The sequence below is a fragment of the Mobula birostris genome, chromosome X (genome assembly GCF_030028105.1).
Source record: "Mobula birostris isolate sMobBir1 chromosome X, sMobBir1.hap1, whole genome shotgun sequence".
NCBI lineage: Eukaryota > Metazoa > Chordata > Chondrichthyes > Myliobatiformes > Myliobatidae > Mobula > Mobula birostris.
Window position 1 is genome coordinate 33,832,929 of NC_092402.1, and position 26,620 is coordinate 33,859,548.

At 39.4% G+C, this 26,620-nt stretch overlaps 1 protein-coding gene across 3 annotated transcripts in view; it reads right to left on the reverse strand.

The window, feature by feature from the left end:
* Positions 1-26,620, reverse strand: part of ppp1r9ba (protein phosphatase 1, regulatory subunit 9Ba) — a 252,030-nt gene that overhangs the window by 88,255 nt on the left and 137,155 nt on the right. For all 3 annotated transcript variants that reach the window (XM_072249437.1, XM_072249435.1, XM_072249436.1), the window contains exons 3-4: positions 17,800-17,932; positions 1,924-2,044 (exon numbers count right to left, since the gene is read on the reverse strand). In XM_072249437.1, coding sequence (XP_072105538.1) covers positions 1,924-2,044; positions 17,800-17,932 — 254 coding nt within the window. The remainder of the gene's footprint in view (positions 1-1,923; positions 2,045-17,799; positions 17,933-26,620) is intronic.

Genomic DNA, 26,620 nt, shown 5'->3' on the forward strand with positions numbered 1-26,620 from the left:
TATTAATAAAAAAACTTCCACATAACCTCATTTTCCTCCTTGGGCAAATCACTACTTTTTCTTGCAACTATTTATTTATAGACACACACTTCTTTCACTCACAGCTTTCCTAAGAGGAAACGTTGAGAAGCCTCTAAAATTAAATTCAAGAAGCCACAGATTGTGTGACTGTAGATAAATGGCAGATCTTTTCAACTAAAAAGGGCCCATCTTAATGGTACAATGCTGTAGAGAATGAGGTTTTGTTAACAACACCCCTTCTCACCCTACTGATACTAGAGTTGAAAGCCAATCATTTTGTTGTGCTAACAAATAATTCACAAGTTATTTTTACTGTATGCATATTCCATAATAAATGCATTTAACCTGTTCATTATATCATAAGAAATATTGTAATTTGCACAAGAATAACTCAATAATTCACTCAGATCAGCAGCAATAACTAGACATTGAAGATTTAGTGAAATGCCATTAAAATATATTTCAAGCCTCAGATAGCTGACAAAAATTGAAAGCCATTTTTGGTAAGAAAATACAATTGACATTTAATTTTAGTATGGAAATTGTGACTACTGCTAAAGCTGATAGTACCGAGTGACTGCCTTGAGGAATATCACCTTTCACTTGGATGAGTGGAACTCACATTGAGCCTTTATGGAAAATATTCTTTAACACCGCATTCCAAAATTAAAAGAAGATTGTGAGCTACCATCTGTTTAGCTTCTCCAATAATTATGGGAATAAAGGATAATCTGCATCCACTCTCTGCACAAGGAGGTAATTTGTAAACCCTGTGTCTAACCCCTTATCATTTTGTAATATCACTAAAGAATGCAGCAGCATTTGAAAAGCATGGAAATTTGCTGCAATAAATTCAATTAATTTAATAACAGATGCGGGCAAACTCTACAATTTACATGCTTTATATTAAAAGCATAATAGAAAATCTATTCTCTTCAATAAGAAACAATTATGAATAAAACACATTAAGATGATAATAAACTACAACTGTCAAGTTTCAATAAACTGCTTTCTGAGATTAAAATGTACACTTAAAAATTTTGTCCACAAATAGCATGATACAATTTTGTTAAGAACCCACTTATGCTAGATTGGTTCCTGGTCTTCTGTTTATGAAGTGTTAATGCAGAGGAAGATCAAGATCCATGTTTTGATATTACTATCACAAAATTCAACCAAGTTAAGAATGGCTAAAGATCACCATGAACACCAACTGACACTCCTGCAGGTGCAGGCCTTCATTATGCCCATGAAGGACCCTACCAGCCTAATAGCTATCTTCACCATGTTCTAATTACAATCAGCTCTCAATGAGTATACTCAATCGGTCTTCACAGTTACAATACCCATCTGAAACCCACAATTAACTTGAGCTCCTTTCCCATTTCCGCAGTGGCTGAGATACAGGATGAAGGCCTCTAAAGAGGTTTTGATGTGTGAGTGCTGTTCTATTGCACAGAGCAACTTCGGCTTTTCTGCTTAATAGAATACTGCGCTGAGAGGCTCATACACAAAACATCTTATTACACTTACCAGCAGCATTTCCACCTCTCCCCCACCAACACTGCACATCAACAATTAACTCACCTTCCCAGTACAGTACAATCTGTCAGTCTGGAACATTTTTGAAATTAACTATCAGGCATCTAAGTGCTTCAGTATTTACTAAGAATTTATTAAAAAATTCTATCTCTTTAATTGCAGTCAAAAATGTTTTTTTAATGTTTAAATACTTAATCAACTTAAATATCCAATACCTTTAAAGTCAAACTTAACACGTATAACTGACATCGAACACTAATAACTGTGTGATATTTTAAAGTACATAGACGTGACACAAGCATGCATAACATGTTAGATTATGATTAACAGTGTTACTGGCCTACAGATATCAAATCATACCTGCCGTCTCTGTGAGCAGCTCCACCTTCAGTTACTGTCTTCACAAATATTCCAAGTTTTTCCAATCCCATATCTGCTCCAGCTCCCATTCCAATAATGCTTATACCTAGGCCATCACCATCTACAAAAAGAGATATATTTCAGTTTAGGACACATGTTCAAAAGTATCTTCAAAATAAAATATCCCAAGTGGGACATACAGCAACAAAGGGTAAGGAATCTGTACTAAAAGTGTTTGGAGCATGTTTTAATGGAGGTAATTATCACCATTGTTAAAATTATATGTTTTGAAGGTGGAAGCATATATGCAGCAAGACAGAAAGCTTAGGAGGGATATTCCAGAATACAGTGGATTGCAGTTAATTGGGACACATTGGGACAAGTGTATTTTGGCCCAATTAAGCGGGTGCCCCAATTAGCCCAAGTTTCATGGAAATAGTTAAAATGGTATTAAAAAAAGACAAACTACCATTTAATTGAGTAACAAATTATGTATTTAAATGAAATACAGAACAAATTAGAACATTACCAATACTACCACAGTACTATAAAGCTGTATTAGTTCATAATAGTTATCGACAGAGGAATTCAAACAGTGTACGCTGCCGTGTTCTTTTGATTGCCTGTAAATTAATAAAATCAGCGCAGACACATAGGGTAATTTTTTCAGCCAGTATCAAATCTTTTCGTAGTATCTTGGCAAGAGTTTGAAATTTTTTGGAGTCAAAATAAAAAAATAAAATGATCAAAAGTCACTGCGTTTTGGATTGGCGTCCTTCGGCCCAGATGGATAACACGCACCTGACGCTCTTTAAAAACTGTTTGCTTTAAGCATGGTGCAGTGTCTAATGGCCACACAAGTACAAGCGACTGATGCAAGTTAGAAACTGTTCGGTAACAGTCTCCTGTCCCAATTAAGCAGTATAGTGTCCCAAATAAATGAAGGGAAACCCAGCTATTTTCTGGATTAGTTTTTGTTCTTTAAGAGTTGCCCCAAATAAGCTGCTGCCCTAATTAGCCAACAGCCTAATTAACTGGAATCCACTGAATTTGGATTCGATTCAGGAAGTCATATACATTTACAAAACAGGAAGAGGCCATTCAGCCCATTGTATCTATGCCAATCAGTATGTCCATAGTCCTATAGGTTACAGTTCTTCAGGTACGTTTTACATGTGGTGGGGGTTTTGCTTCCACTCCCCATTCCTCCTCCAGTCTGTTGATCTTACTCATGCAATGTTGTTTTTCCTCAGCTTCTCCTGTAATACTTCTACCAAATTAGTTACATTTATCTCACAGTGATACCAACCTTCCTGCTAAAAGAGCAGGTTCTTTCCGCTTACTTTTCCCCTCATAATTTTACATAAAACAATTCAACCTCTCCTCAGTCACTTTTGTTCCAAACCACCCTGGACTGGACATTTTTTCCTCAACATTGTAATTCTCCAGTCTGGATAATATCTTCATAAATCCCTTCTGTAGATATTGAGTGTTATCATGATCTTTGTGTAACGTGGGAACCAGAATTGTACTCAGTACCCCAGCACAGATTAATTAATGTTTTATATAATGAGAGCCTGTTCTCTTTGCTCTTTTTATACCTTAATCATTTAAGGAGAGTAATATATTTACTTTCTTCAAACCAATATCCACCTAATCTGTTCCACCAAGTAAGTCACATATAACCTTCTGTGAAGGTCTTGACCATTTTTGAACTCTACAAGGTGATATATTCCTTCCCACAGAATTTTCTAACAACTTTCTCACTGCTAATGTCAAGCTTATCGTTTGCAGTTACAAACTGTTATATTCTTTGCTTGGTAAGCAATGTTGCCACATCAACAAACTTCCAGTGCTGCCACACTATTTCTGCAACCAAAAGTAATGGAAAACTATACCCAAGCACTGCTCTATTTCCTTCCTGGCCTCTTGCATGACATTAGGATTCAGGTTATTCAGACCTGGCAATTTACCTATTATTAAAGATGTCAGATCCTTAATTTGTCCCTATTCTCTCCATTTATTATTCCTAGTCTCTTTCTTAATATCAACACCTGTAATATCTCTTTCATGTAAAGACATATACAGAGTACTCATTCAGAACTTTTGCTTTCCACCTCCACACTCTATGGTTTTGATTTTACACAACATAACCCACTCTTTTCTTTCTAATTCTTCCCTTAACTTATTTACAGAGTATCTTCAGGTCTCCCTTGATATGGATCAGCAACATTTTAATCGCACACCTATTGTCTTTCAAATTTCCATTTTAAGTTTGCACTCCACCTTCTGCACCCGTACAATCTTTCTGTTGTACTGTGCTTTTGAAACCTGTTATTTTTCTACTTCATCTTGCAGATGTCTTCCTCACATTCAGTGGGAGCCTGGAATTGGAATTGGATCTCACTCTGGTGGTTCAATAGAAATGTGTTCTAAACCTTTACTAACTTTAGGTCCTCTGACATTGATTTATCGTCAGTTACTTCCAGTACATTTATGCTCCATTATATCTCACCTTGGTAAAGGAGACATTGCCCCAACTTAAGCTTTTAATCCGGACCTATGGCTGCTTCTTTCTGTAAATTCTCCCCACCTTCTTCACTAGCTCAACTTCAGAGCCTAAACTAAGTCCAGCACTCCTTTTGGGCTTGCTCCATAGTGATTTAAAGAAAAATGCTTGAACGCATTTCAAGAATTCTGCTCCTTTTATACCCTTTACTCTAGTACTGTCCCAGTTAGTATTAGGACAGTTAAAGTTCCACCAATCACTATCTTATTAATTTCTGGAGTTACCAGAAATCTGCCTGCTTATTTGCTCTTTTATATCCCCCGACTGTTCAGGAATAAGGAGAACCCCGTCACTGTGACTGTTCTTTTTCATGTTCTGCAATTGGACCCTGAAGGTCTCCTTATTGATTTTTCTGGCATAACATCCATTCTCATAGCCATTTTGTTTCCTCCAACAAAATTAAGGAATCAATACAACAGTGAGGATGGATGTTGCTATATATCAGAATCAGGTTTAAAATCACTGGCATACGTCATGAAATACATTGTCTTTGCGGCAGCGGTACAATGCAATGCATAGTAATGGAGAAGAAAAAACAATTACAGTATTATTTCCATATATAAATAAAATAGTTACATTAAGTAGTGCAAAAATAATTTTTTTTTAAAGTAGTGAGGCAGTGTCCATTCAGAAATCAGATGGCAGAGAAGAAGCTGTTCCTGAATTGTTCAGTGTGTGTCTTCAGGCTCCTGTACCTCCTTCCTGATGGTGGCAGTCCGAAGAGGACATGTCCTGGGTGCTTCTTGAAGAATCGCTCCTTGAAGATGTCCTGGATACTACACAGGATGGTGCCCACGATGGAGCTGACTAAGTTTATAACTTTCTGCAACCTGGTTCACCAGTGTTGTTTGAAAGAGAGATGGAGATGTTATTTCCGATCTGCATGGACTAATCCGATCTTCCGGTTAGAAAGTAAGGATCCAGTTGCACAGGGAGGTGCAGAGGCCCAGGTTTTGGAGCTTTTCGATCAGAATTGTAGGAATGGCTGTGTTGCATGCTGAGCTGTAGGCAATAAGCAGCTGACATAGGTATTAGTATTGTCCAGGTGATTCAAGGCTGCATGAAGAGCCAATGAGATCACATCCATTGTGGTGATAGGCAAATTGGAGTGGGTCCAGGTCCTTGCTGAGGCAGGAGTTGATTCTAGCCATAACCAACCTCTCAAAGCATTTCATCACTGTAGATGTGAGTGCTACTGTTAAGGTAGCTCACCCTACTTTTCTTGGCACTGGTGTAATTGTTGCCCTTTTGAAGCAGGTGAGAACTTCCAACTGTAGCGATGAGAGATTGAGCCTGTTCCACACTGGCCTGAGGTGGGATATACACCACCAACAAGATGATGGCTGAAATCTCCTGAAGCAGATAAAATGGCAATTGATCCTATTTATCTCTCCCACCCTCCTCTGATCTTTCTAACCTGTAAACCATGTAACCTGTCTCGCCACTACTTCTGCCCATCTTTAAGCAATGGTAATGATGTTATACTCCAATATATCTGTATGTGCACACAGTTCATTGCTCCACAATAAATGGCAGATAATTAAATATTACCAAAGAAGCTGGATTCTTATTTCCCAGTTCTCATTTTATCTGCCTTCTAAACTCATTCCTCTGGTCTCCAAGTGTGTTTATTAAACTCTTGCCTTCCATGTCCATGTTGACTCTCTCTCCTCTGAAACTGCTGAACGTTCCATTCGCCTGCCAAGCTAGTTTAAACTTCTCCAAATGCATAAACAAGGCAAAACTTAAATCAGAATCAGGTTTAATATCATCAGCATATGTTGTGAAATTTGTTGTTATGTGGTAGTAGTACATTGCAATACATAATAATAAAATCTGTGAATTTCAGTATATATATAATATACACACACACTGTACATACATATATATTAAAAAGTTGAACTAAATAAGTCGTGTAAAACATGTAGTGAGGAAGTGTTTATGGGTTCACTGTCCATTCAGAAATCTTATGGCAGAAGGGAAGAGCTACTTCTGAATCATTGAGTCTGTGTCTTCAGGCTCCTGCACCTCCTCCCTGATGGTAGCAATGAAAAGAGGGCATGTCCTGGGTGATGGAGGTCCTTAATGATGGATGCTATGATTTTAAGGTATCGGTCCTTGAAGATTTCCTGAATGCTGGGGAGGCTATTGCCCATGATGGAGCTGACTGAGTTTACAACTTTCCGCAGCCTATTTCGATCTTGTGCAAGCAGCAACCCCCCACACCATACCAGACAGCAATGCAGCGAATTAGAATGCTCTCCATGGTACTTCTGTGGAAATTTGTGTCTCTGGTAACATACCACATCTCTTCAAACTCCCAATGAAATATAGCCACAGTTATGCTTTCTTTGCAACTGCATCAATATGTTGGGCCCAGAATAGATCCACAGAAATGTTAACACCTGGGAACCTGAAATTGCTCACTCTTTCCACTTTTGATTCCTCCATGAGAACAGGTGTGAGTTCCATTGTTTAACCCTTCTTTAGGTGCACAATCAATTCTTTGGTCTTACTGACATTGAGTGCAAGTATGTTGCTACGACACCACTCAACTAGCTGATACATCTTGTTCCTGTACGTCTTTTTGTCGCCATCTGAAATTCTCCAACAATAGTTGTGTCATCAACAAATTTATAAATGGCATTTGGCATATAGATGGCAAGGCAGCCCATATTAACTGTACTGTTCTTACCCTCTGCAGAACAGTTGCAATACCAAGAAACCAAAGTCTTCCCTCCTTCAGCATCTCTTCAGCCATGATTTTATTTCTGATATCTCCATACTTGTGTTAACTGATGGATAGCATTGGTAGAAATGCAGAAATAACTATCTTTAAGGAAATTAAGGAGCTGAACCTCATTTTCCTGCAGATGTCATCTTCTTTACCTGTTTCATTAACACAATCATTGGATCTTCATCCTTCCATCTCAGAATGCTTTCCAACTGCTTTGTGCCATTCTTAACGCTGGAATAAATTCTGTTGCCACAGAAATGCCAACCTCTCGTTCGATATCCATCACTGCAGTTCTTCTGACACTTCAACCCTCATTTGTGTGCTATTGACTCGGCAATAGCTGTAGCCCCTTGAGGAATAAACATCTTTTTTTTTCCCAGTCTTTTTAGTCTTTTAGTATTAATTAAGATTTGCGATATTTTCAGTAGACTGCTGTAATATTTATCTGGTCTGGCTCATGGTTACTCATTCTCCTCCTGCTTGTAAATGCAGAAACTTTCTGGGAATGTGTGATCCAATCATAAATACACTGTGGTAATGCCAGCCAGCACTCTGGCTCTGAAATCCAAGCCACTTCCTGCATATTTAGATGTCCAACATACAAGAAGCATCTCGGATTTCCCACATGACACTGCAGGTGCCTACTATTCGACCAAGGAGTCTACAAAGCTTCTATGTGTTTAAGTGACAATTAAAATAAAGTTCGCTCTCAGGTCATGATTTTGGACTGGTTATATTGTTGTTTAATTTATTAATTTAGCCCGATCTTGAAATAAAGCTAATAGTTCTCCTATTGTTTCATCCAATTCCGAAATGCAGAAGAATCTCCATGGAAATTTCACAGGAATGATGCAGAGTTTTGACTCCAAACATTGGCAATTTCTTTCTTCCTTCTGATGCAGCTCAACCCATTGAGTTCCTCCAGCAATTTGTTTGATAGCATTCTTGACCATTTCTGGCTGCAATTGCAAAACAGGAGAAGGCACCTCTACTCACAATCTTTGTGGACAAATCTGCTCACCATCAGATGCATACCTAATGACTTTATCATCCATGTGTTGGATTCTGATGCTTATAATCCGCGGTTCTTTTGGAAGTCAAGAAAAAGGCATAAAACTTGTTGCTTTACAATTGTTTTATTAAACACAAAGAGAACAAAAAGATTTGAAAATGTAGAGCTGCAAAAGTCTAGTAGCTAAGAACAGAGAACAGAAAGACTAAAGAAAAAGACAGCAAACCAACGTAGTTGACCCTTCTTATACCACAGATGAGAGATTCCATTCAAATTTGTAGATTTCATTTCATTTTTAAATCTTTTTATTGATACATAATCTTCTACAGCTATAAAATACAAAAATTCAACAAATTAGTATATATATAATTAATAAAGCTGAAGAAAAAACTTATATGCTAATGAAAAAAAAATTTATAAAAGAAAAAGGAAAAAAAGAGAACCCCAGCTAACTAAAAATAAAACCCACTAACTATAAAACAAAAAAAAAGAAAAAAAAACATTAGGAACCAACTCCCAGAGCAATACGTCTTACAATTATATATATTTATAGAAGAAAAGGAAAACAACAACTGCCAAATCACATTTATATAACATAAAATTGGAAGGAAACCATGTAAATTAATTCAAATTAAATGATAATATTTAGCAAAAGAACCCCACCTTCTCTCAAAATCAAATCGGGGATCAAAAGTTCTACTTCTAATTTTTTCCAAGTTAAGACATAACATTACTTGGGAAAACCATTGAGTTAGTGTAGGAGCAGAGGTATCTCTCCACTTCAATGAAATAGCTCTTCTTGCCAACAATGTAACGAATGCAATTACATGTTGGTTTGAAAATGAAATACCCTGAATATGATGCGGAACTATTCCAAATAGAACAGTCGATGTATTAGGTTGTAAGTTAATTTTCAAAGCTTTAGAAATTGTAGAGAATAAAGATTTCCAAAAATATTTCATTGAGGGACATGAACAGAACATATGTGACAAAGTAGCTACTTCATTTTTGCACTTATCGTAATAATTATCTATATTAGGAAATATTTTGGATAGCCTCTCCTTTGTTAAGTAATAACGATGAACAATTTTAAACTGAATTAAACAATGATTGGCACATATCAAAGAAGAATTAACCATTTTCAGAACTCGCGACCAATCTTCATTAACAAAAGTCATATTAAGTTCTCTCTCCCAATTTTGTTTTATATTTAGTGAGAGGTTATCTTTTTGTAGTAAAAATAAATTATAAATTCTACCAATGGAGTCTCTCACTAAGGGATTCATATTCAAAATAGTGTCCAATAAATCAGATTCTTGCATATATGGAAACATAGAAACATATTTTTGTAAAAAATGTTTAACCTGTAAATACTGCAAGAAATGTGTATCAGAGAGAGAATATTTACTAATTAACTCTTCAAAAGACATCAATCGACCATCACTAAATAAATCTGCAAAAGAACAAATCCCCTTATTTCTCCATAAAAGAAAGATGGGATCAGTAATTGAAGGTTTAAATAGCAAATTTCGAAATACAGGACTAGGCAATTTAAATTGTTTAAAATTAAAAGAGTTACGAAACGGAAACCAAATCCATAAGAACTGTTTAATAACAGGGTAGAAATTTAAATTGGAAATTTTAGCAACTTGTAAAGGTAATGGGGCTCCTAATAGTGAAGTTAAATAAAATTGATTAATAGCTTTAAATTCTAAATCAATTCAAGCTGGGTTTTGATTCTTATAGAGCCAATATAACCAAAAACATAATTGTCAAATATTAACAGCCCAATAATATAATCTTAAATTAGGTAGCGCGAGTCCACCATCTTTTTTTAGATTTTTGTAAATGAAACTTATTAACTCTTGGTTTTTTATTATTCCAAATAAAGGACGAAATAGTAGAATCAATTTGATCAAAAAATTTTTTGGTTAGAAAGACAGGTATATTTTGAAAAATATATAAAAATCTAGGTAAAATCATCATTTTCATGGCATGAATACGACCTATTAAAGAAAGTGTAAGAGGATTCCATCTAGAAAATAATTGTTTCATAGAGTCCAATAAAGGACCTATATTAGCTTTATAAAGATCCTTATATTTTTTTGTAATGATAATACCCAAATATTTAAAACAATTCACAATTCTAAATGGAATATCCTTATATATAAAAACAGGAATATTTAAAGGGAACAATTCACTTTTATTTAAATTAAGTTTATATCCTGAAAATTTTCCAAAATCATTTAATAATTCCAGAAGATTAGGAATAGATTCTTCAGGATTCGAGATATAAACCAAAAGATCATTTGCATAAAGAGTAATTTTATGTATGGTCCCATTTATAGAAATACGATGAATATTTTTAGCTTCACGAATTGTTATAGCCAAAGACTCTAATGCGAGATTAAATAATAAAGGACTATGTGGTATCTATGTAAAGTATAAAATATTAAAAGCTACAGTACCTAAGTTATGAAAATATCAAAGGCAATACATTCTTCAAAGTATTCATAGGATTATGCATTTGTTTGGCAGATTAGTACGCCCGCTTATGTGAGTCTGAAATAGTTCAACAATGATCACCCATATACAAGTAAACAAAATGTTAACAATGATAAAGCATATTAGTACTCATTGTAAATTATGGAAATTGGCAAAAACAACTAATATTAGAATAAACTTCAAAATGATCAGTAGTTATCAACTTTGTTCAAAGTCTTCTGACTGACTGGTGATTTGTTCACTGTAGCCCAGCCGTGTAGGCACTGGATCAGGAGGTTACCAGCACATTAACCACAGCACTTGTTGTCCTTGTTGAATACCACTTTAGCTTGCTTACAGTGGCTGGTGTGTAATCACTCACTGTTACCCTTCTACCTTCACCAACAAGTTGGTTAGTAACTACACTTGTTAAAGACCTTCTTACTGAGCTTTCAGTAGATCCTTCTGGTTTCTTAATCAGGACACACTTGTCAGTAATCAGTGTGTCCTCCTTCTGTTGGATCACTTCAAGCAACAGAAACATGTTGAGACGCAGACTGCACAGTTTGGGTTAATTTCACACAATAGGTAACTAAACTGTCTGCCATAAATTGTACACCAGCCTCTCTGAGATCGAGGGCTCCTGGCAGGGATACAAGATGTCCTGTTACCACCTCAAGTGGATTTCATTTAGTTTTCTTCTTTGGGGTTGCTCTAATGCTGTACAAGGCCACAGGAAGAGCCATAGGCCATGCATGTTATGCCTCTCTTGTGATACTTAGTCAGCCGTTGTTTGATGGTACCATTCATTCATTCAGCTTGTCCTGATGGCTCTGGGTGATGTGGACAATGAAAAGACCATTCAACGTTCATCAGTTGATAATTATTCCTGACAAACATTCCCAGTGAAATGTGTCGATGTGATTGATCCCCATCTAAGAATATAGTCCTTGATTATGCTCCCCTTGCTGGACAGCTTCCACACATCTTGTAAATTTGTCCACTAATACCAGTATGTCTGAATATCCTTGACACTTTGGCAAAGAAATGTAGTCCACCTGTAAGTGTAAAAATTGACCATATGGGGCAGGAATACTTAACTGCAGCAGCTTTTCCGCTACTTTAGGATTCATTTTCCGGCATGTCATGCATCTTTCAAATGTTTATCAGGCTTGTGCCTTGAATTTTGGATTCCACCACTATTGGGAGAATCTGTTCATCATCTTTTGCACTCCAATGTGTCCTAGAGAGTGCATATGCTGTGCCAGATAAAGAAGAAACATAGTTGGAGCTACTAGTCTATGACTAGTGCCATATCTCCACACTCCATCACTATTTAATTTCCCACCATTCTCCATCCAGAACCTTTTTTTCCCTGGTTAGAACATTGAGCTTGCATCTTGTATTGTCCATCTGTAATACAGAGTTCAACGTTGCTTCCATAATTCTAGTTGTCGGGTTCACTGCATACTGTATGTTCTTGGTGCTTCTTTTATTTAATTTACTCCTTCCTGTGCTGCCCTTTTTGCAATGTCATTGGCAAATGCATTTCCATGGTTTTCCATTGTAGTCATTTTGGAGTGACATCTACATTTTAATACAAACATTTCTGACCACAGTTGTTTGACATTCGTAAGTCCATGTACTAGTTGGCCATTCTTGATTGGGGTTCCTTCTGCTGTAAGAAAACCCCTTTGTTTCCATGAGTTTCCAAAATTATGAACTGTAAAACCATATTGAGAACCAGTGTAGATATGATCTGACCTTCCTTCTACCAACTTACAGACTTCCAGAAACAAAGGCCCATCCAGCCATTCGAATTCCTCTCTCAATTGTTGAGGACAATAAGTGTACAGAATTAGATCTGGGTTCAATAGAGGCATTTGCCTTGTAATAATTTGTATCTTCATGGCATGTTATTGTTCTTGCACTATTATGGTCATCATAGTCTTCCATGTCCTATATAACAGTATAGCTGGATTCACTGGACTTGCTTGCTGGATGATGATAGTCAGTGTCTCAAGAACAGTGGCCCACTTGAACCACTGAGCAGCTGTTATTTGAAAGGCTCAAATGCTACATTATCTAATTTGGCAGAGTAATAGCCAACAGGATGCTGTCGGTCTCCATGTTCTTGAGTTAAGACTGCATCATGTAGCCATGTTTCTCATTGACATACAGGGTAAATGGTCTACCTGTACTGGGGATTCCTCATTCAGCTGCAGTACGCAATGCTTCCTTTAAAGTTTGAAATGCTTTCAGTTGTCCTCCATTAAGAGTCGCAGGGTCACCTGAGCATTTACTGCCCCTTCAATAGACTGATGAGAAATTTCAGCATATGAATTGACTAATACTCTAATGTAGTTGCATAAACCCAGAAATGACCGGACTTGCTGAACTGTTGTTAGGGGCTTTGCTGACTCAATGGCTTTTGCATGATCTTCAGTGATTTCCTGATTACCTTGGAAAATTTTCCAGTCTCAAGTAAATTACTTCCGCTTGTTGTAATTGTGCTTTGTCTCGATTTGCCTTGTGACCTTTGTAGATAATTGAGCAAATAATGCACACCATGTTGATGCTGGTCTGCAGTTTCAGATTCAATCATGACATCATCCACATATTGTATGATATTCAAATCAATGGCTGCTAAGTCTCTCAAGGGTTGTCTCAAAGCCACTTGATAGACAGTGAGACCGTTGTGAGGCTCTTGTGGTAGCCTCGTCCACTAGCATTGTTGACCATCAACTGTGAAAACCAACCACAGTTAACATCCAGGAGCCAGTCATACTGACCAGAATCCATAAGCAAGCCAGTAATCCACTTTCAGTCTCTAGATATCATTTGCTTTCTTAGCAGACCAGACTGAACTGTTCAATGGGCTGTGTACCTTAACATGGATTCCTCGCTCCTGCTGCTGGTTGACAATAGGCAAAATACCTTCTATAGATGTTCTACTCAGAGGATACTGCTTCTTACAAGGTGGCATCTTACCAGTAAACTCAACCGACTTTATTTCCAGCAGATCACAGTCGTTTTTATTTTTCAAACCTATGATATGATTGGTTAATTCAAATTTGACCAACCACATGAAATTCCAAATGACTTTATCCTCTACAAACTCAAGAGTGGAGTTTAAGGTTAACAAGACATACATTCCAAGAAGTTGTGAGATATTTCTCATAGATGAGGACCAAGTTGTACTTCGACGGGTTTGTTTTTGATTAATGTAATTCTCTGTCCTCCTGCACCATATGCACATTTATATATATCAGTCAGTGGTACTTTGCACCTTTGGTTATACTCGTTAGCTCAGCTCCTGTATCTAATAAGAATTCAGCACATTTATTTTCAATCAATAAATTAACATATAAGCCATCTAATTTTTGCTCTATTGAGGCAAGCAAGGGTTGCTGGGAAGGGTCTAGTCAGTTTTTTTGACCATGCCCATGGCAATATGTCTATTATATCCACCATTGTTTGTTGAAACCGTGTCATTAAATTAGAATCTTCCAAACTTAGCAAGGCAGGAGATTCAACTTGCTGTTGAACTTGTTTCTGTTGTCCACCTCATTTCCTATGCCAACACTTTGAAGCCCCAATGCCTGTCAATACCACAGAAGTGACACAGTATCTTAACGGATTGGTCTCAGAAATGTGAATCAGACCGCGATCGCTGTGATACACATGGTGAATTCCAGTCCAGTTTCTTCAGTTGGTTAATAGGTGATGGCTGTTGATCCACCTGTAGTAGCTATGGCTGTTGATCAACAGGTAACTGACCTAACTGCAATGATCTTAGTCGGATTTTGGTATCTTGCTCCATTTGTTTGGTGGCTTGTACTAGCTCAATATATGTAACAGCATTTTTGCTCCAATTCAGTTTTGTCAGCTTCACCATTTTAGGAACTTCTGGTTTCAAGCCATCCATAAAAGGTTGATTTTAAGGGAACGCATGTTATCTTAATTTATGTTCCGGACTCCTGAATAATGTAACCATGCTGTACTATAGCACTCATCTTCAAAAACATCCTCAGAAACCTTTTGCTTGCCATCAACCACTTTCCTCCAATCTGCCTGCATTGGGGCCCATACAACTAACCATCATCTCCCATGCCATCGTCAACTCTATCACACAACTGCTTAGTTTGCTGAGAAGACAACATAGTAGCCAAAATTTAGATGCCATCATATGGGTGAAGTTAGTATACGTTCTTGATATGTTGAAGTTCAGCTCAGGTCTTTAAACTATCAGTTTTAGGAGGTAGAACTTCTTTGGACCACTTATCATTCTTGTCTGCTTCAGGTAGTTGATGATAAGTCACAGTCTCCTTTCATAAGTTCCATTTCTATGCTTAAGTGCTTTCACATCTTTAGTCTTTATTGGAACAAGCTGTAACATAGTGCCAATCTTACTGTTTCATCACTGTCTTTCTCATTTCAGTCGCTAGAGGCCGCTATAATGTCCGTGTCATGTCCATCCTGTCTTTCCATGGAGTTCAGACAGTGTTGCTGTCTCAAGAGACTGTTCAACGTAGGCTGTAATTCCTCAGAATTCATATGGTGCCGCTGTCTCCAGGGACTGTTCAACGTAGGGAGTGTTCCCCAAGAAAAATCATTACTGGCAGTACCACCCACTTGAAGTACCGGCGGCATTTCTTTTTATCAACTCAGTCTGCCTTGAAGCTCCGTACACTACACTTTCGGTTGATTACATTTATCGTGTTGTTTTCTCACCCATTCGGTTAATGAAGAAACTTGCTGTTTAAATTTTTTACCATCCATATTACGCTGTTTTTGTGGTTTATCACAGGCTTCTGTTTCTTTCCCTATTTGGTCAGTTAACTCACAAATTCATTTCTCAGGTTTAACCTGTTCTTCTAACCCAACACATTCGCACTTCCTTAACTACGTTAAAAATACCATCACCTGGGCATTGTTTTTTTTGCTTGAAGTCATTTCCTGGATCTTATCCCATGTTTTCTCAATATCATCTAAGAGCCATGTTTCATAGGCTCAACATTGATGGTGTATTTTGTCCGGATTTTTTCATTAATTTTATCAAACTGGATTTTTTTTTCCAATTAAGAGCTCAAACCCTCAGTTATCTGTTCAAGTGTAACTGGAGATTCTGCAGTTAGTTTCATGACTTTGGCCATTGTTTTAATTCAATCGCATGTAACACTGAATTCATACGTACATTTTATTACTTTGACCGCGATCTCGAAATGTTAATAGATTGCACCTAAAATTTTAAATAGGTTGTCCTGCAACCAAAGTTTTCTCATGTACTCCAATGATTGGCACATATTGTGCCCCATCGCTTGTACATATTTAATATTTTTTCCGCGCTCCACTGGCTTGCATATATTTGGCGCTCCACTGGCTTGCATATATTTAATTTTTTTCCGCGCTCCATTGGCTTGCACACGTTTCGCGCTCCACTGGCTTGCATGTATTTAATTATTTTCCGCGCTCCACTGGCTTGCACATATTTCGCGCTCCACCACTTGCACGTATTTAAATTTTTTTACCGCGCTCCACCAGCTTGCACGTATTTAATTTTTACAGATCTGTTTTTTTCAAATAGCAATGTAGTAGTTTCCTCACTGCTACTTCCATCCGATGATGTATTGAAGCCAGAACTAGGTTTTCTCTCAGACAATTTTGAATTAGGAGAAGCTCTTACCTCCTTTGTTTAGGCGCTGAAAATTTCCACTTTGTCTGGGATTCTTCCAAGTCCTTAAATCTTCGCAACCATCGTTTGCCGACTACGCCAAATTGTTGGATTCTGATGTTTTTAATCCGAGGTTCTTTCGGAAGTCAGGAAAGAGGCATAAAACTTGTTGCTTCACGATCGTTTTATTAAACGCAAAGAGAACAAAGAGAATTGGAAATGTAGAGCTGCAAAAGTCTGGTAGCTAAGAACAGAAAACATAAAGACTAAAGAAAAAGATGGCGGACCAACTTGGTTGACCCTTCTTATACCACAGATAAGAGACATTCCATTCAAATTTGTAGATAAGACTTAACCAATCAGATAACCAATCAAATAATACACCAGAGAAGCTTCCAGAACTTTACAGAATGATACAAAGAACTGTAACCACTAGGGAACATACTGAACAATTGCATATACATACTGTGACCCCTAGGAAATATACTAAACTGTTATAGGTATATAAGCAGTTGGATAAAATACAAGCACGTGGCTAATTATTAAGCTGCAAAGAAAATAACTAAACAGTCTACCCTACATGTGTGACACTCTTTTCCACCCTTCCCAACAATGAGTACACTGCACTAGTTTCTTTTTTTTGTTATTTATAAAACACTCTACTGACACCTATAGACCCAGACAGGACAACTTGACAAGTGACTCTAGCCAACAGAACGTGCTTAAACAGACACTGAGTGCTTTCTACAGCATTCAGTAGCTGAGCTGCAGCTGGAGGAAGGAAATGGACAGGCTAATTATGCAGAAGGGTACAGAAAGGCTGAGTGGAGGCATTGCACCAAGAAAAACTCTAAATGTGACTTAAAAATGAGGAACAGATTAGGTCTACACCACCTGCTGCCACTATTCTCCTTACCAATACAATTACTGCAGCTACTCCATCCACCTTGCTACATGAACACAGCACTATCTCCACTCGCCTTGTGCAAAGCACATTATCAATACATACTTGCATATTGCATCAAAAATACACCAATAATATGGTTTATATTCATTGGAATTTACTGTCAATATCATAAGAACAAGATAACACCTTTTTCTTAACATTTGTGAATACAAAATAAAATGAATAATTTAGAGTCAAATTGAGGCAATTGAGGCAATTTCCGTAGTTATTTCCGCTGATATTTCTTGATGATTTCCATCTTTACACTTTAAGGCACCAGCAGATCAGTAGCTTCATCTGCTCATTTTAATCTACACTTTATTTATCTATTTCTCAACATTATAAGCACATACCAAAATAAGAGTACCTTGGACAAGTTTGATCATTCTAAATAATTATTATTTTCAATCTAAACACGAGGTCTGTAATTTCCTCATAATTTTGTAATAAGTACCTTTTTCAAGTTCCACAGGAAAAAGGTCCAGTCTTTCCACTCTTTTTTCCAACTCATACTCTGCTGATGCTGCCATGGGATCCACGTCATCATTGCGCCGGTCATAGTCTTCATTGGAATAGGTGGTGAACACCTGCCAAACAAAAAAAAAACAGAAACATTTTAGTTTTAAGTCTCAATGTATAGACCTTACAAATCATCAATGTTACAGCAATGTTCCAGTCTTGAATTAGCCTGCTAGGAAATTGGGAATGAACATCAATTAACTATCACAGATTAAAAACTTTTCCACTTTACATTTAATTCTACTGTCTCACTTTAAGTTAGGAAGTTAAGCAGACTGAAAGTATCTTGCAAAATGTGAGACAATCACTTGGAGACATTTTCTGATCACAAAAAAAAGTCACCAGGGCTTGGCTTTGTTCAAAGCAGACATCCCACCCTGCAAAAACTCATTTCAGGGAGGTAGCACCATCAATTTGTGGGAGACTTCCGGGAGAGGTGGGATGTCTGCAATAGAGTAGCTCCTTAGCAGCTAGCCAGCTAGTTTAAGTAACGTTAGCTATGCTAATGAACAAATGACACCTGTTAAACTCACCTCAGCACGTCTTTTACAGTCTTAACCCACCATGGGCAATAGAAAAGTCACTGTTGCAAACAGTGCAGTGAGCAACACCATCATTATTTTGACCCCCCCATTAGGCAGGGGTACACTTTAGGGTAGTCTGGGGTGACGTACGTTTTATATTTTTTTTTGGAACACTCTGCCATGGCACACTCTCTCTGTCGTGGTCACTCGCACACTCTCGCTTGCTTTCTCTCTCACTTGCTTGCTCTCGCGCTGTCTCTCGCTCGCTTGCTTGCTCTTTCTCGCGTGCACGCACGCTCTCTCTCGCTTTCTCTTGCTCGCTCTCAAAAAATTGATTTCCGTGATATTGTATATGATTTGTGGGTATCAGGGAGCCACTATTCGTATGCAGGAGACTCCCAGAACTTCCGGGAGAGGTGGGATATCTGTCAAAGGGACTAAGGGTAATGTTTCCTTCATGTGATATGTTTTGCAAAAATCACAAGCATAAGTGTTATTAAAGTATGAAATAAAACAACAAATGCTGGAAAACTCAGCAGGACATTGTAGAGAGAGAAACAAAATAAACATTTCAAATTCAATGACTTTTTATTAAAACAGTTGTATGGCTGCACATGATATAAGCCTAAATTATGTGCAACTTGCTTCCTCAGCCTTCTGACCAGGGATGATCAGCTTGCTACTTCCTTAAAATGAACTTCAAATTGCAACCATTCTTCACTCCATTTCAACCTTCCATTACATTAATCAGAAATTTGACTCCATCTACACTGCTGGTGCCCCAGGAAAGCAGCAAACATAATCAAAGAACCCTCCCACCCTGGTTTTCTTTGTTATCTCTTCTCCCCCAGGCAAAAGATAAAAATGCCCAAGAGCTCAAATGATCAGTCTTGAGAACAACTTCTCTTGCACTTCAATCAAACTCTTGAATGGATCTCTCATAAGCTAAAAGATGAATTCTTGCTCTCCCAATGTACCCTCACTGTGGCCCTTACACCTTGTCTATTTCCAGTGCATATCCTCTGCAACTGCATTTTGCATTTTTTTAAAAATTATCTCAGTGTAATTATGTATGGTGTGATCTTTCTGGACAGCATGTAAAACAAAACTTTACACTGCATCTCAATACCCATGATAAACCAATCCCAATAAGTTATAGATAATTTAAATGAAACACTCACTGGATGAGATAGTGCCATCCAGAACATCACTGAAGCAAATAACATCCCAGAAATATTCTCAGTTATAAAATTCATCCCCCAAGAATTAAGTTGGCCTGCTGGTGAGCTCTTGGTGTTAGGGAGTAACTGCGATCTTGGAAGAGTGTTATCTTTAAGTAGATGCGATTACGTCAGCACGTTTCAGGAATTTGAACTTGGCTCTCTTGCTTGCCACAGTCATGCATGTGCTCCCAATATTGCAGCAATGCATGAACCCAGCTGTTGCCTCTGGCACAAAGCAGTTTTGCTCTCAACTCTGTCACAGGCAGGGCCTAGCCCAGCTTTGCAAGGAGAAGGGGCCAATAAAAAAAAAAAAGCAGTGCTACAGAAATGCCAACAAAAGTTCCAAAGCCCTCAGTCCTGGGAGAGGAAGGATCTTTGGCTGGAGGTATGAAGTCGTGTGGTGAAAGCAGAAGCTACACAGCTGATCAACCTTCTATCGGCCCAGGACAGAGAACTTTGGCGAGCTGCTGTCAGCGACCTATGCCACAGTTGGGGTGATGGCTTAAGAAGTAGTAGTTTTGCTCTTCATTTCCAGCCACTCTCTAACAGCTTTCAGGAACCACATCAACAGAGTAGGGACAGAACAGGAGCTCAGAGAGAATGGGACCCATGGGTGGGGAGTGGTAAATAGAAATCAGAGTAGGTAAGCACAGGAAGTTGTAAGGGGAAAAAAAAAGACAGGACTTTAATGAGAGGCAAGGATCTAGGGAAGAGGACAGGGACTGCAAGGGAGACAGATAGGAATCAGAGTTGGGAGTGGGAAGAGATAAGAAGTGTGATGAGAGAGCTCTGAATGGCAGTGAACCCAAGTGCAGAGTAAGGTCTAGAATTAACTCAGACTCAAAATAAACAAGACAGCACAAACAAAATCCAAAGGCAAAATCACAAACAGTAGTACTAGAAATAGAATTCCTACAATTGAGCACTAGGTATCTGTCTGTCTGTATCTTGTTTTACGGCGGTTGGCATCCAGCTTGATGGTGCATTACCGCCACCCTCTGCTCCAGAATGTGCAGTAGACATACATTCATTTTACACATGCACCACCCTCCCATCTTTGACTATCCTATTTCTGTCTGTATCCTATTCCTGTCAGCACAAGGCCTTTAAGTACAGACTTTCCATGAAGGAATGTGGCAGGCAATAATTGGTAGTCTGAGTGTTAAAGGGACAGTGACAGCCAATCATACTCCGGGAACTGGAGTGCTGAAAGTCGGATGCCCGCTGCTGTTCAGCTGGGACCATGCCAGAACCACACACCACCCCCCGCCCCCAACCCAGCTCCTGACAGCCCAGAACAAACTGAATGGTGCTGATGAAAGTCCTCTATCAAGTTGGGGTCCAGGATGTCCTATGAAGGAATCCAGCTTCTTTCTTCTGGGCCATATCCCTCCCAATCCATGAGGGACAGCCTTTCACCTGGAATAATGCAGGTGTCCAAAAGTTGCTGGACTGTGTAGGCAGGTTGTCCCCTCAACAATTCTAGGAGGTAGAAGAGATTTGGGAACTGAAGCTAAAGGACTGGCACTCAAGGGCTTCAGGCGGGATATATGGAACATGAGGTGAATCCACATGGTGTTCGAGAGTTGGAGATTATATGTAAATGGGTTGACATATTGCAGGATTTTGAATGGACTGATGTAATGAGGGGCTAATTTTCTGGATTCAACCCACACAGGGAGAGCTCTCATTGACAGCCAGACCCACTGACCAGAAAGAAGTGCTGGTCCCTGTCTTCCCTGGCGGCCGGCCTGGTCTTGCCGTTGTCACGAATTAGCCAACGACGTTTCTCTCGCCATAACCCATTTCTGGTGACACCTCTGGGCCAATTGCTCCACTGATGGGAATTCCCCCCTCCCCCCACACCTCCACATCTTGTTCCGGGAACAGCAGAGGATGGTACTCAAGTTGGCATTCGAAAGGGGACATCCCTATAGACAAATGCTGAAGTGTACTGGGCGCAAGCTCCACCCAGATCAGGTGGTAGGATTCCCCAAGGATAGAGATCTGAGCGTTCCCTCTAGGTCCCGGTTGACCCTCTCCATTTGCCCACTAGTTCACGGATAGAACTCAGGCGACAGACTGGCAGAGGCCTCATTGAGCTCACAGAAGGTATTCCAAAACCAAGAGGCAAACTGGGGGCCACAATCGGAGATGACATCCTGGGGGAAACCATGAATCCTAAAGACATGCTGTAACATGAGCATGGCAGTCTCTGAAGCCAACGGTAGTTTGGGAAAGGGTACAAAGCAGCATGCCTTGGAGAATTGATCTACAACTACCATGATTACTGGATTACCTCAAGATGCCAGAAAATCTGTGACAAAGTCCATAGAAACATGGGACCAAGGGTGAGTAGGAATGGGGAAAGGCTGAAGCACACCTTGAAGCTGTGCTCTGGGTTCTTTATTTTGTGCACAGACATCACATGCTAAGCCATATTCCCAGACATCTTCGGTCTTGATGGACTCGATGCCCAGCCAGGTTTGAAGTGTGTACCCAGTTGAGCACCTCTGAACAAATAGGTTTGGGAACAAACATATATCAGGGAGGACCATTACCCGGTTTACCCTGGGCTGCTCCTGGGCTCAGTGTATTATCAAGTGAATGTTCCAGCAGATGGGCGCCAGCACTCTAGACAAATCAGAGGTACTGGAGTTAGAGGTGGAGGGTTCTACAGGCAATTCAGAAGGCATGTCGGAAGTTAACTCAGGAAGTATTTCGGGAGGTAACTCAAAAGGTGCCTTAGGCTCCTTTGGAGGCATTTCTTTTTGCACTGGTTTGACCAACCCAAAACGACACCAGTAGTCCAACTGACTCTCGGGTTGTGGGATGACCCAGAATGAGTGGTATTTCTGGAGAGCGAATGAGATGGAGCTGGATTGACTCCACATGCTGGCCAATCTTGAGTTTGAGTGGGGATGTTTGGTGATTGATCTGCCCCAACACCAAAAGGTTTCTATCCAGGGCCGTGGCAACAAGCTGCCAGTTGAGATGCAAAAAGGGAATTTCCAATGTTCTGGTCAGTCCGAGATGTTAGAGTGAGGTTTTTTTGGGTAGGTGATTTGTTTACACTTAAATGACTTTGGCCACCAGACTTCTATTTTAACTGTTTGACAAAGGACTGTCGGCTGAGTCCACCACAATGGGCTTCCTAAAAGGGTATGAATACCAGATGCTTCTGGCGCCATAGTTTGACCTAATGCTGTAGTTTCGAAGACAGTATTATCTATACATTATAAATATTAATTGTCTTCTATGTTAGCACAGGAAATGCCGAATAACTGTATCATAGACTTAACTTACATTCCTAAAGGCTGTGGATACCAACCCAGACACATTGGCGTCGGAAAGAAAGGATAGTGTGATATTTTGTATGTAGCTTCAAGGGGAAGCACTGTCTATACATTGTCTATAACTTTTTAAGTAGCGATTGCCTTTGTGTTTAGCATATAAATATCGAGCCCACATTGAGCTAGCAGACCTTTCTGCGGAAAGCGTATCCGTCCGTAAGATGCCTGCTTGTTGTGTCAAATAAAGAAGCTGCTTTGTATCTTCCAGTGACTCTGTCCGGTAATTTCATCCATGTTACAACACGAGGTTCAAAAAATTCCCCGCTGCACCAGTCAATAAAGGCACTTGGGAAATGTTTCTGGGAAAAGCGACACGGGAAGTACCACTTCAGAGAGAGGAGAGCCTCGTAACCTCACACCTCCCTATGCTGGATGGTCCTGGGAGTTTCCCAGCTACTTGGGACAAGACATCTGATAATGTCCAGCCTCTCCACACTAAAAGCAGCACCTCTCCCTCCTCCTTCTCACTTTTTCGGCTCGAGAGACCCTAGTCTGGCCTATTTGCAAAGGCTCCTCAGAGGCTGGGATCAGTGGTAGTTGAGGAGGAGTCCTAGCCAGGGAAGGTGAGGATGGAGGATAGCCAGGGAGAGAGTCTCTTTGAAATAATCCCCTTCATCTATCCCTTCTCCTTTCTGTTAATTGCTTATTGAGTCAAATCACCAAGTCCATAAGACTCTCTAGATCCTCCACCGGGTCTTGGGCAACAAGAGGATCCTTTTGTTCGCCATTCAATCCCCTCCGGAGTAAGGCAGTACGTGCTTCCACATTCCAACTGCTCCCTGTGGCCAAGCTACGAAATTCTCTGGAATAATCGTCCACAGACCCATTCCATGGCGCAAATTGAGCTTTATTACAAATGCACATCCTCAGGCAGGATGAGAACACCCTCCTTAAAGTCTGTGAAAGGAGGTCTGCCCTGGCACAGATGGGTGAGTCCTTCTCCCAGAGTGCGGCAGCCCAGGCAAGGGTTATTCCAGTAAGGAGTGAGATGATATAGGCTACCATAATGGCTCCAACAGCAATTGGATGGATGTAATGGAAAGCCAAGGAGCACTGTACCAGGAATCTTCTCCGCATATTTTGCGGTTACCGTCATACTATTTGGGAGCTGGTAGGTGCTGCGATCCGTCATGAGTATTGACCCAGTCTCCAGACTGAACAAGCCTGGAACTGGCAGCCACACCAGCTGAACTCGGATCCTGCCTACCAGAGTCGGAGAGCTTCTGGAGAGTGGTAAGGATCTCCTGAAGCATTTTGTCATGTCTGCCTACAGATGCTCCCTGGTAGGCTAATACAGTCCACAGACATTCATACTCTGCTGGGCTCCTGATGGCTCAATCGTGCTGTAACAAGAGAGCTATGGACAGTGGGGAACACGAATGCAGAGTGAGGTCAAGAATTAACTCAGACTCAAAATAAACAAGACAACTAACAAAATCCAAAGGCAAGAATCACAAATAGCAGTACTAGAAATGGAATTCCTATGATAAACACTGAGTACTCAGCATGAACCCGTGTTTCATATGTGTTTTATATACAGAGAGCGGAAACAAGATTGGATGAGGACTAAGCAATCAGGAGGGATGGTTGATGGGGGATATAAATGCCACCGGACGAGGTACGCCCAGGCATCATCCTTGATGAAGGTGGCAGAGTTTGTCATCAAAACATTAGTTAAAAATCAATATCTGTACCTGGTTGGAAGCCCGAGAAGAGTTTATTCATCATCTATGCTGGGAAAGCACTAGATCCTTTCTCAGAGGGGATAACTTCACTGAACCTCTCTCACTCTATCACTGAACAATTCCCACAACCAATGGACTCACTTTCAAGGATTCTTAATCTCATGTTCTTGATATTTATTGCTTATTATTATTATTATTTTTTTCTTTTTGCATTTACACAAAAATTGGTTGTCTTTTGCACACTGGTTGTCTGCCTTGTTGGTATGGTCTTTCATTGATTATGGTTATTTGATTTATTGAGTATACGCAAGAAAATTAAATTTAGGGTTGTATATGGTGACATACATGTACTTTCATAATAAACTTACATTGAACTATCTGTTCATTGCTGTTAAAAGACAGAAATTGCCTAAAGATGGTGTGTCCCCATTAGTTCCAAGGCCTCCACTTACTGCACTGACTTTTTGTAGTGCTCCTAGTACATGAAAAAACACACAGATCAATACTCGCTAAATTTACAAGAAATCAAAGTATATCCACAAATTAGGGATATGAAGAATTATACCTGGGAGAGATGAAATTTAGAAAGCAGATACTAGTTGGAGTGATTGCGCAAGGGCGTGGGGAAAATCTACTGACGAATTTAAAAGGGAAAGGTCAATAAAACAGTCAATATGTGAATAATTGAATGTGATTGTAACTGATTGCTGCAATGGATTTTTTTTACACAGACAGCTTATTTATGGAACGTGGCGGGGATTTTTTTTTATTTTCCCAAAGAATGGAACACGAGAAACACTGAAGAAATATTATTAAATGTCCTTGAGATAGTGGTGATAATCCACATTCTGAATGTGCTGGGGTGTGTATGATGAAGCAGGTCCTACTGTGTGGTTGGGTGGGCAGTTCTAAGACTTTGGCCCAATGACGATCAAGCAACAGTGATTAATTTCAGTGAGAATGCTGTGTTACTTGGCAGGGAACCTCTGCAGCTGCTACCCTTGTCTTTCTGGATGTTACAGATCATAGTTTTTAGAAGTGTTATAAAAGTAATTCTACATAAAATACAATACAATATATGGAATCCAAAGTAGCCTGATATATGTGCAGTGTAATTTCTGTAATTGGAAGTAACCTCACTGGTGCAGAACAATGTATGTGGCATATTTTGGCCTAATTAAGCAGCTGTCACAATAAGCTAAAGTTTCATGGAAATAGTTAAAAAGGTGTATTAAAAAACAGTAACAAATTACAGGTGTCCCCCGCTTTTCGAACGTTCGCTTTACGAAACCTCACTGTTATGAAAGACCTACATTAGTTCCCTGTTTTCGCTAACAGAAGGTGTTTTCACTGTTACGAAAAAAAGCAGCGCGCTAAAAAAGCAGCGCGCTGCTAGCAGCCACTCTCCCCCAGATTTGGAATGGCATTCTCACCGACATTGCTTAAACACGTGCCTGTGAGCAGGCGTTAGTAAGATGAGCTCTAAGGTATCCGAAAAGCCTGAAAGAGCTCGTAAGGGTGTTACACTTAGCATAAAACTAGACATAATTAAGCGTTTTGATCATGGTAAACGAAGGAAGGACAAAGTGAGTTTGGCTTGTGGAAGTTGACGAAGATAATTTTGAAGAGGTTTTGGCATCTCATGACCAAGAACTGATAGATGAAGAGCTGATGCAATTGTAAGAGGAAAGGATAACAATCGGAACTGAATGCAGTAGCGAACTGAACATGAAGCAACTGCATGAAATTTTCGCTGCAATGATAAAGTACGACTTTAATTTTGAAAGGGTACGTAGGTTTAGGGGATATTTGCAGGATGGTTTGAGTGCTTACAAAGAAATGGATGATAGAAAAATGCGCAAGGCTAAGCAGTCAAGCAAGCCTTCCACATCAGCCACAGCAGACGATGAACCTCGACCTTCGACATCGAGGCGGGCAGTCATAGGAGAAGATGAGCTGCCTGCCCTAATG